A 12,500-nucleotide genomic window follows, 5' to 3' on the forward strand; every position below is an offset into this window, starting at 1 on the left:
TGGTCTGTGATTATTTGGTCACTCCTTTCGACCACGGTGCATTTTATATGGTACATGGAGACGGATTGGAACGAAGACCTGAGAACCACAACGATGTTTGAGCTCTTTTCCTGCCAAGCCTGTGGACTAGCTGGTGGACTGACCCCTGACCCCTGGCCCAGTAGACTGTAATAATGTAGACTCTGGATGGCTCCCTGTTCCCTGTAGTGCACTACTTTAGACCACAGCTCTATATAGGGAATAGGGTTCCATTTATAGTGCACTACTTTAGACCAGAGCTCTCTGTGGAGAATAGGGGCGGCAGGGTAGCCTAGTGGTTAGAGCGTTGGACTAGTAACCGGAAGGTTGCAAGTTCAAACCCCCGAGCTGACAAGGTACAAATCTGTCATTCTGCCCCTGAACAGGTAGTTAACCCACTGTTCCCAGGCCGTCATTGAAAATAAGAATTTGTTCTTAACTGACTTGCCTGGTTAAATAAAGGTTAAAAAAAAAAAAAAATAGGGTTCCATTTATAGTGCACTACTTTAGACCAGAACTGTATATAGAGAATAGGGTTCCATTTATAGTGCACTACTTTAGACCAGAACTGTATATAGAGAATAGGGTTCCATTTATAGTGCACTACTTTAGACCAGAACTGTATATAGAGAATAGGGTTCCATTTATAGTGCACTACTTTAGACCAGAACTGTATATAGAGAATAGGGTTCCATTTATAGTGCACTACTTTAGACCAGAACTGTATATAGAGAATAGGGTTCCATTTATAGTGCACTACTTTAGACCAGAACTGTATATAGAGAATAGGGTTCCATTTATAGTGCACTACTTTAGACCAGAACTGTATATAGAGAATAGGGTTCCATTTATAGTGCACTACTTTAGACCAGAACTGTATATAGAGAATAGGGTTCCATTTATAGTGCACTACTTTAGACCAGAGCTGTATATAGAGAATAGGGTTCCATTTATAGTGCACTACTTTAGACCAGAGCTTTATATAGAGAATAGTGTTCAATTTATAGTGCACTACTTTAGACTAGAGCTGTATATAGGGAATAGGGTGCTATTTGTACTGTATGTGTGCTCCTGTGTGGCCCTGGGCCCAGGCTGTGGTGTCAGGTTGTCCACACCCCTGCAGTGGCCCTGGGCACCGCTCCAAGAGGTGCTTCTCTTCTCACTGCAGACAACCGGCTTCCTGTTGAACAGAAAATGTTTAACCACCCTCCTCCTCTCCTCCTCTTCCCCATCATCCCCTCACCCCTCTACTCACCCTCTCACCTCTCCTCCACCACTCCCCTTACCCTCCTCTCTCACCCCTCTCACCTCTCCCTCCTCTCCTCCCCCTTGACCAGGGCCACATAACACTGGTTACAAGTAGTGCACTATATAGGGAATAGGGTGCCATTTGGGATGTACTGATGAGCCCAGATTCATTTGTCTGGGTTATGTCAGGTGGGAGGAATTACATTTCAATTACTTGGTGAAGACAATAAGGTGTGAGAGAGAGAGAGAGAGAGAGAGAGAGAGAGAGAGAGGGGAGAGAGAGAGAGAGCAAGAGAGACACAGAGAAAGAGAAATAACTCCAGGAGTGGGAGAGAGAGAGAGAGAGAGAGAGAGAAATAACTCCAGAGAGAGAGAAGAGAGAGAGAGAGAAATAACTCAAGAGAGAGAGAGAGAAGAGAGAGAGAGAAATAACTCCAGAGAGAGAGAGAGAGAGAGAGAGAGAGAGAGAGAGAAATAACTCCAGGGAGAGAGAGAGAGAGAGAGAGAGAGAGAGAGAGAGAGAGAGAAAATAACTCCAGAGAGAGAGAGAGAGAGAGAGAGAGAGAGAGAGAGAAATAACTCCAGAGAGAGAGAGAGAGAGAGAGAGAGAGAGAGAGAGAGAGAGAGAGAGAGAGAGAAATAACTCCAGGGAGGGGGAGAGAGAGAGAGAGAGAGAGAGAGATAAATAACTCCAGAGAGAGAGAGAGAGAGAGAGAGAGAGATAACTCCAGAGAGAGAGAGAGAGAGAGAGAGAGAGAATAACTCCAGGGAGGGGGAGAGAGAGAGAGAGAGAGAAATAACTCCAGAGAGAGAGAGAGAGAGAGAGAGAGAGAGAGAAATAACTCCAGAGAGAGAGAGAGAGAGAGAGAAATAACTCCAGAGAGAGAGAGAGAGAGAGAGAGAAAGAGAGAGAATAACTCCAGAGAGAGAGAGAGAGAGAGAGAGAGAGAGAGAGAGCTGTAAAAGAGGGCAGAGAAATAACTCCAGAGAGAGAGAGATTAAACAGAGAGAGCTGTAAAAGAGGGCAGAATAAAGAGGTAGAGGACAGAGGTATGTGGAAGTGGGCCACTCTGTCTCTCTCTGCAAGCTGGTGGGGCCATAACTCCAGACCCATTCAGCATCAGCCAAAACGAAACAGATACAGGGTCAGAGGCCAGAGACCTGGAAAAACGGGGACACTCCACATGAAAGAAGACTATAGTGTATACTAGAAATAACTCCAGAGAGTAGTGTTTTTGAGACTGAAGAATACTGAACATTTAGGGAGAGAGAGACTAAGGACAGAGATCACAGACTAAGAACACTAGATCACAGACTAAGGACACTAGATTAGAGAGGGAGAGGACACTAACTCTAGATCACAGACTAAGGACACTAGATCAGACTAGGACACTAGATCACAGACTAAGGACAGAGATCAGAGACTAAAGACACTAGATCACAGACAAGGACACTAGATCACAGACTAGGACACTAGATCACAGACTAAAGACACTAGATCACAGATCACAGACTAAGACAGAGATCAGAGACTAGAGACAGACTACACTAGATCACAGACACAGATCACAGACTAAGGACACTAGATCACAGACTAAGGACACTAGATCACAGACTACACAGAGAGAGACTAAGACACTAGATCACAGACTAAGACACTAGAGATCACAGACTAAGGACACTAGATCACAGACAGAATAAAGACACTAGATCACAGACTAAGGACACTAGATCACAGACTAAGTGGGCCACTGATCACAGACTAAGGACACTAGATCTGCAGAGCTAGATCACAGACTAAGGACACTATTCCTCTCTAGATCACAGACTAAGGACACTAGATCACAGACTAAACACTAAGTCACTAGATACCCATTCAGCATCACAGACTAAAACACTAGATCAAGACAGATACAGACTAAGGACACTAGATCACAGACTAAAGACACTAGAAAACAGACTAAGGACACTAGATCACAGAAAGGACACTAGATCACAGACTAAGGACACTAGATCACAGACTAAGTGTTTTTAGATCACAGACTAAAGACACTAGATACAGACTAAGGACACTAGATCACAGACTGTGACACTAGATCACAGACTAAAGACACTAGATCACAGACTAAAGACACTAGATCACAGACTAAGGACACTAGATCACAGACTAAGGACACTAGATCACAGACTAAGGACACTAGATCACAGACTAAGGACACTAGATCACAGACTAAGGACACTAGATCACAGACTAAAGACACTAGATCACAGACTGATCACAAAATAAAGACACTAGATCACAGACTAAGGACACTAACTTAGATCATAGACACTAAGGATGACTAAAGACACTAGATCACCGACTAAAGACCCTAGATCACAGACTAAAGACACTAGATCAAAGACTAAAGACACTAGATCACAGACTAAAGACACTAGATCACAGACTAAAGACACTAGATCACAGACTAAAGACACTAGATCACAGACTAAAGACACTAGATCACAGACTAAAGACACTAGATCACAGACTAAAGACACTAGATCACAGACTAAAGACACAAGATCACAGACTAAAGACACTAGATCACAGACTAAAGACACGAGATCACAGACTAAAGACACTAGATCACTGACTAAAGACACTAGATCACAGACTAAAGACACTAGATCACAGACTAAAGACACTAGATCACAGACTAAAGACACTAGATCACAGACTAAAGACACAAGATCACAGACTAAAGACACTAGATCACAGACTAAAGACAATAGATCACAGACTAAAGACACTAGATCACAGACTAAAGACACAAGATCACAGACTAAAGACACTAGATCACAGACTAAAGACACTAGATCACAGGCTGAAGACACTAGATCACAGACTAAAGACACTAGATCACAGACGAAAGACACGAGATCACAGACTACACAGACAGAAGCACAAAACAAAGACATGGGATTGTCTTTAACAATGTGATCTGCTGACCGTGCTCCCACCACCTGTCCTCTCTGTTGTCTCTTGTTCTGTGTTTTTGTGGACAACTCTCCTGCGTTTCCCTCCACTCTCCTCCCCTTCTTCCTGTCCTCCTTTTCCTCTCCTACGTCCATCTGCACGAGGCTACTAGCCGCTCTCCTCTCTGTTACATTCTGTATCTTTGTGGATATCCCTCCTGGGTGTCTCTCCTCCTCTACCATCCTCCCCTCCACCTCCTCCTCCTCTGCCTCCTGCCTCCCTCCCCTGTGGCCATCAACACTAGACACTAGCCTTTCACCCAGGGTTTTACCGAGGGAATGGGCCCTGCACTTTCATTGGTCGTTCACAGCCAGGTGTGTCTTTATGTGATGGACAGAGTAGAAATTAGTGCACTATATAGGGAATAGCGATACATTTAGGATGCAGAGAGAGTGTGCTGAGGAATACAGAACGATCCAGTCTCTCCACAGTGGCTGTGGATGGAGGTTCATTTCAATATATACACCAGTAGTTCTGAGTAGGGCTGTTACGGTGACTGTATTATCGCCACACCGGCAGTCATGAGTCATGAAGGCAGTCAAATTCCATGTTACCGTTTATTCCCGTTAATTAGGCTTCTCCAAGCTCTGATGCTGCTGATGGTCATTAGTAGCCTACCAAACTTACTAAATGCCTGGTACTCAGCACTCTATTGTCCCTCTAATCAGTCTGACATCAATGTAAATGTAATGGAACATCAAACACTTCATGAGAGCCCATGAGCTCATGTTACGCAACATTTCTATATCCTATGCAATCGTACGCGAACACAGAGTGATGGCCTCTATTAAAAAGAGGAGGATCAGCTTAGTAGGCTAGGCCTACAATATTTATTTCTCAACTTTCCTAATTTTAAGCACATTGATTATATATACAACAGGAGTATAGTCTTAACTGGTTGGCATGAAAATGAACCACGGGGAAAAGGGTCCTCCATTCGCTATTTAAGTGCAGAGATGACATTTTCTCGCTGCCCCTGTTTTGAGACAGGTGCATGATAATGGTCCATTTCTAAACTTAACATAACATCAAATTGATCAGAAATACAGTGTAGACATCGTTAATGTTTTAAATGACTATTGTCGCTGGATTTTCTATGGAATATCTACATAGGCGTACAGAGGCCCATTATCAGCAACCATCACTCCTGTGTTCCAATGGCACGCTATGCTAGCTAATCCAAGTTTATCATTTTAAAAGGCTAATTGAAAAGGGTTACAATATTATTTAGTATATGTAAAGACAAGATTAAATCAAGAATAGTCTGATGGGTGAAAATATTAACCTATCACTTGTGAATGATGGCCAGTTTAAGGCAAATCATAGTCTCACACCTCATGTAGCCTAGTCCATAGTCCTATATGTTTTAATAAGGTTAGTATCACACCTCATGTAGCCTAGTCCATAGTCCTATAAGGTTAGTATCACACCTCATGTAGCCTAGCCCATAGTCCTATAAGGTTAGTATCACACCTCATGCAGTCTAGCCCATAGTCCTATATGTTTTAATAAGGTTAGTATCACACCTCATGTAGTCTAGTCCATAGTCCTATATGTTTTAATAAGGTTAGTATCACACCTCATGTAGTCTAGTCCATAGTCCTATAAGGTTAGTATCTCACCTCATGTAGCCTAGCACATAGTCCTATATGTTTTAATAAGGTTAGTATCACACCTCATGTAGTCTAGTCCATAGTCCTATAAGGTTAGTATCACACCTCATGTAGCCTAGTCCATAGTCCTATATGTTTTAATAAGGTTAGTATCACACCTCATGTAGCCTAGTAGGCCATAGTTTTATAAGGTTTGTATCACAACTCATGTAATAACGTCTTAAAAGCACATAATCCCATAAACAAGTGTCAGGGCCTAACTGTATACATTCCATAGAATCCTTTAAGGTTGATTATCACAATTTAAAAAGGATTATCCCATTTGTGGTCACTTTTGATAATGGTGTTTTCCTGCTCATTAGTCTGTCCATTGTCGCTATAAGGTTAGTATAATCTCATAGTTTATCAACATTTATTATTTTTATAAGGTGAATTTTCACACCTCATGGTATCCAATTGTTTTAGTAGTCCTAGCCCACATTTTAGTAAGCTACTATCTTGTCTCATCGCTAGCAACTCCCATAGTCCTCGGGAGGTTAGATCACACCTTGAAAGTCTAGCCCATAGTCCACAATCTTGTCCGCTCAATGAACTAGTGTAGCCTAGTCCATATGTCATATGTTTTAATAAGGTTAGTATCACACCTCATGTAGTCTAGTCCATAGTCCTATATGTTTTAATAATGGTAGATATTACATGGATTTATTGTGATGTAGCCTAGACCATATCATATAATGGTTAGTATCACATCTAAAATAAATAATGGATTTATTGTGATGGTGTAGGCTATATTACATGGATTTATTGTGATGGTGTAGTATATTACATGGATTTATTGTGATGGTGTAGGCTATAGTCCTACATGGATTTATTGTGATGGTGTAGGCTATATTACATGGATTTATTGTGATGGTGTAGCCCATAGTTATATGGATTTATTGTGATGGTGTAGGCTATATTACATAGATTTATTGTGATGGTGTAGGCTATATTACATGGATTTATTGTGATGGTGTAGTCCATATTACATGGATTTATTGTGATGGTGTAGGTTATAATCACATGGATTTATTGTATGTCTAGTCCATATTACATGGATTCATTGTGATGGTGTAGCCTATATTACATGGATTTTTGTGATGGTGTAGACTATATTACATGGATTTATTGTGATGGTGTAGTCCATAGTACATGGATTTATTGTGATGGTGTAGGCTATATTACATGGATTTATTGTGATGGTGTAGGCTAGTATAGTCCTATAATGGTTAGTATATTACATGGATTTATTGTGATGGTGTAGTCTATATTACATGGATTTATTGTGATGGTGTAGACTATATTACATGGATTCATTGTGATGGTGTAGGCCATAGTACATGGGTTTATTGTGATGGTGTAGGCTATATTACATGGATTTATTGTGATGGTGTAGTCTATATAACATGGATTTATTGTGATGGTGTAGGCTATATTACATGGGTTTATTGTGATGGTGTAGGCTATATTACATGGATTTATTGTGATGGTGTAGGCTATATCCTATTTATGGTTAGTATTATTGTGATGGTGTAGGCTATATTACATGGATTTACACCTTGTGATGGTGTAGGCTATATTCCATGGATTTATTGTGATGGTGTAGACTATATTACATGGATTCATTGTGATGGTGTAGGCTATATTACATGGATTTATTGTGATGGTGTAACTATATTACATGGATTTATTGTGATGGTGTAGGCTATATTACATGGATTCATTGTGATGGTGTAGACTATATTACATGTGTTTATAAGACTGTTTAAACTGTTGATGTTCCAAAGGTCTGCCTCAGTGGCTGGTAGGATATATGTGGAAGCCATAGTCCTATAATGTTAGGTCGATCACACCTCATGTAGTCTAGACAATCACCAGTCCAAAATGTCATGACGTATTGTGAGTGTCAATACCATAGTCCTGAAGTCATGATGAGTAGACATCTTCATGGTAAACAGACTGCACTGGCCATAGTCCTATGACAAAGTAATTACATCAGAGAGATAACCCATAGTCCTAGATGTGTTAGTATCACACCTGTGTGTCTGCCCATGTGTGTGTGTTTTAATGTGTGTGTGACACACCTCAAATGAAAGCCTACAATATGTCCTATAAGGTTCCTCGGCATGACAAACTATGTAGTCTCCCTGTGTCCATCTAATGACAGTCTTTCACAGATCCCCATCTATCCTGACAGAACATAGAAAGACAGAATGATATATATCACACCTACAGAGTCTAGTCCATAGACCTACAAGTTTTGATAAGGTTTGTATCACAACTAAAGAGACAACGAATAACGATACAGAAAAGCACATGAATCCGCAGAGAACAAATGTAGAGGCCTAACAGAGAGATACATTCGAGAAAGAGACACGAGAGTATCAGAGTTTGGGCAAGATGATTTTCAGAATTTAAAAAACAGAGAGAGAGAGAGACGCATTATCGCATTTGTGGTCACTTTTGATAATGGTGTTTTCCTGCCATTCACGCCGCGTGCGCATTGCAGAACGCTTAGAGAGAAAAACAGAATCTCATAGTTTATCAACAGAATTATTTTTAGAGAGAGAGAGAATTTTACATACAGATATATACAGACAACAAATTCCAATTGGCTTATAGCTAAAAACATCTTTAACATCATCTTGTCTCTGGCATCTTCCCCAATATTTGGAACCAAGGACTGATCACCCCAATCCACAAAAATGGAGACAAATTTGACCCCAATAACTACCGTGAATATGCCCAACAGTAACCTATGGGAAAATCCAGATCATTATCATTAACAGCAGACTCGGCAACTTCCTCAATGAAAACAATGTACTGAGCAAATGTCAAATTGGCTTTTTACCAAATTACCGTCTAAAACAAACCATGTATTTATTGTAATTGACAACCAAACAAACCAAAACAAAGGATTTCTTCTCATGCTTTGTTGACTATAAAAAAGCATGGATTCAATTTGGCATGAGGGTGTAGGCTATATTAACATGGATTTATTGTGATGGTGTAGACTATATTACATCATAAAATGTGATGGTGTACAAACAACAAGTGTGATGGTTAAAATTGGCAATAAACACACAAATTTATTCACACAGTGTAGGCTATATTACAGGATGCAGCTTAAGCCCCACCCTATTCAACATATATCAACGAACTGGCACGGCACTATATTACATGGGCCTACCCTACTAGAATCTGAAGTCAAATGTCTGGATTTTTGATGATCTGGTGTTCTGTCACCAACCAAGGAGGGCCTATTGCAGCACCTAGATCTTAGACTATTCTGTCATGGGCCCTGACAGTAAATCTCAGTAAGACCAAAATAATGGTTTAAAAAGGTCCAGTCACCAGGACTATATTACAAATTTATCTGTGATGGTGCCCTAGAGCACATATTAAACTGGATTTATTGTGATGGTGTAAACATATTACAGGTAACTTTATTGTGAACGTGTAGAGTAGGCTATATTACATGGATTTATTGTGATGGTGTTGCCCAGCACACAAAAAACTATACATACCTTGGCCTAAACATCAGCGCCTGAGGTAACTTTCACAAAGCTGTGAACGATAGACTATAACATACATGGGATTTATTGTCAGTCATAGTGCCCATTGCTATATTATGGTTTATTGTGATGGTCCGTAGACAAAGATTTACAAAATGGGACAAACACCAAATTGAGACTCTGCACGACAGAATTCTGCAAAAAGATCTCCGTTTAAACTGTTGAACACCAAATAGTGCATGCAGTGGCTGGTTAGGATACCCACTAATTATCAAAATCCAGAAAAGATGCTGTTTAATTAATGGTCGATAACCACCTAAAAGGAAGCGATTCCCAAACCTTCCACAACAAAGCCATCACCTAAAAGATGAACCTGGAGAAGAGTCCCGCAAGCTGGTCCTGGGGCTGTCAAAACACAAACACAACCTACAAGCCATGACAGCAGCACAATTAGACCCAACCAAATCAGAGAAAACAAAAAGATAATTACTTGACAGCTGGAAAAGAATTAATCAGAAAATACAGAGTTATGAGTTAGATGTGTGTGTGTGTGTGTGTACACAGCGGCTGTGTGTGTGATGAGATCAAATGAAAGGAAATACAAAAAGATATTACACATTGGAAAGAATTAACAAAAAAACAGGCTGTAATATATTGACTGACCCAAAATTAAGAAAGCTTTGACATGACAAACTCAGCGAGCATAGCCTTGCTATTGAGAAAGGCCATCTTTAAGACATGTCTTTCAAGAGAAGACAGGCTATGTGCTCACTGCCCACAAAATGAGGTGGAAACTGAGCTGCACTTCCTAACCTACAGCCCAATGTATGACCATATTAGAGAGACATATTTCCCTCAGATTACACAGATCCACAAAGAATTCGAAAACAAATCCAATTTTGAAAACTCCCATATCTACTGGGTGAAATTCCAGTGTGCCATCAGAGCAGCAAGATTTGTGACCTGTTGCCACGAGAAAAGGGCAACCAGTGAGGAACAAACACCATTGTAAATACAACCCATATCTATGCTTATTTATTTTATCTTGTGTCCTTTCAAATTTGTACCTTGTAAAACAGAGAATAAATATATATAATATGACATTTTCAATGTCTTTATTGTTTTGAAACTTCTGTATGTGTGATGTCTACTGTTAATTTTTATTGTTTACAGAACTTGCTTTGGCAATGAACAGAGATGTTTCCCATGCCAATAAAGCCCCTTGAATTGAATTGAATTGAGAGAGAGAGAGAGAGACAGAACAAGAGAGAGAGAGACAGAATAAAGAGATAGAATGAGAGAGAGAGAGAGAGAAAGAGACAGAACAAGAGAGAGAGAGAGAGAGAGACAGAGAATAAAGAGATAGAATGAGAGAGAGAGAGAGAGAGAGAGAGAGACATCGCCCCATCTGAGGATGCCATTAGAAGCAGCCACACACACCTTCAATAACAAGCTCTGCACGTTTCTATATCCTGGTCATCATGGAGATGGTTGCCTCTGGCGACACCGAGCGATACTTTCTCAGGGACCAGAGGAGAGGAACACACTGTGTGTGTGTGTGTGTGTGTGTGTGTGTGTGTGTGTGTGTGTGTGTGTGTGTGTGTGTGTGTGTGTGTGTGTGTGTGTGTGTGTGTGTGTGTGTGTGTGTGTGTGTGTGTGTGTGTGTGTGTGTGTGAGGAATAAGAATGGGTTTGAATAGCTCTCTACCATGTTAACATTCCAAGGTATGTCTCTGAAAGTGAAGCTAGTTAATTAATAACCCCAAACATGATATGATACCAATCTGAGATAAACACAGCTTTAACGTTTGACATCTGAAAGGACGATTCATTACGAATGTACATGCAGACAAGACTGAAAAATAAATACCTGAATATTTAATTCTGTCTGTTTCATATTCACTCATCAATGTTTTTTAAATTTAAATTTTACCCCCTTTTCGTGGTATCCAATTGTTTAGTAGCTACTATCTTATCTCATCGCTACAACTCCTGTACGGGCTCTGGAGAGACGAAGGTCGAAAGTCATGCGTCCTCCGATACACAACCCAACCAAGCCGCACTGCTTCTTAACACAGCGCCATCCAACCCGGAAGCCAGCCGTGTCGGAGGAAACACCGTGCACCTGGCGACCTGGTCAGCACGCACTGCGCCCGGCCCGCCACAGGATTCCCTAGACAAGGACATCCCTACCGGCCTAACCCTCCCTAACCCGGACGACGCTAGGCCAATTGTGCGTCGCCCCATGGACCTCGCGGGTCGTGGCCGGCTGCGACAGAGTGCGAACCCAGAATCTCTGGTGGCACAGCAAGCAAAGTGTTAAATTGCCCTAGACCACTGGGCCACCCGGGAGGCCCTTATTCATCAATGTTTTAATCATTACTCTCTGGTGGGCAGGAATGTCGATGGTTTTGGTCTGAGAGAAGCAAAAGAAAACCTGGGTCTCCACCCCTTCTCCCACGCAAAACTGCTGGTGGAAGTTTCTAGATGACCCAACGAGCAGAAGTGATAATGTCAAATGAGACGCAAAGTGTACCCTCGCACACTTTCTTGCATGGATTTAATAAGGGTGGAAACTCACTCCAGGCAATGCTTACATCAATCATATGCTTTTAAATCCCTAACGGGGAGTGTACACTTCTGGAAAAGGGTGGTGAATTTTATGCATAATCTTCAATTTATGCATAATTCTGCCTGTTTACTATTCCTTCATTTATTTATCATTGTTACCCCGCAGACAGTAAGTCCCCCGGGCTTGATCCAAAATGGCGTCTCACCTTCAGCTTGTGCTCATGCTCCTTGTTGACGCGGGTCAGCAGCTGGGCCTTGCGTCGGTTCAGGGCATCGATGAGGGCGTCACACTGCGCCACCAGACAGGCTTCGAACTCCACACCGTTCTCCTGCAGGAAAGACAGACAGTCAGACAGACAGTCAGACAGTCAGACAGACAGTCAGACAGACAGTCAGACAGACAGTCAGACAGACAGACAGACAGACAGACAGACAGTCAGACAGACAGTCAGGCAGACAGACAGACAGACAGACAGAC

General features: G+C 41.4%; 1 protein-coding gene across 9 annotated transcripts in view; it reads right to left on the reverse strand.

The window, feature by feature from the left end:
• LOC135526907 (E3 ubiquitin-protein ligase TRIM9) overlaps window positions 1–12,500 on the reverse strand; it is a 91,084-nt gene that overhangs the window by 31,448 nt on the left and 47,136 nt on the right. For 6 of the 9 annotated variants that reach the window (XM_064955580.1, XM_064955578.1, XM_064955577.1 and 3 more), the window contains exon 3: window positions 12,229–12,351. The exons of 2 other annotated variants lie outside the window; for them this stretch is intronic. In XM_064955580.1, the coding sequence (XP_064811652.1) occupies window positions 12,229–12,351 (123 nt within the window). The remainder of the gene's footprint in view (window positions 1–12,228; window positions 12,352–12,500) is intronic. One more of the 9 variants, XM_064955576.1, reaches the window with a different exon arrangement.

Source organism: Oncorhynchus masou, chromosome 32 (assembly GCF_036934945.1).
Source record: "Oncorhynchus masou masou isolate Uvic2021 chromosome 32, UVic_Omas_1.1, whole genome shotgun sequence".
NCBI classification, from domain to species: Eukaryota; Metazoa; Chordata; class Actinopteri; order Salmoniformes; family Salmonidae; genus Oncorhynchus; species Oncorhynchus masou.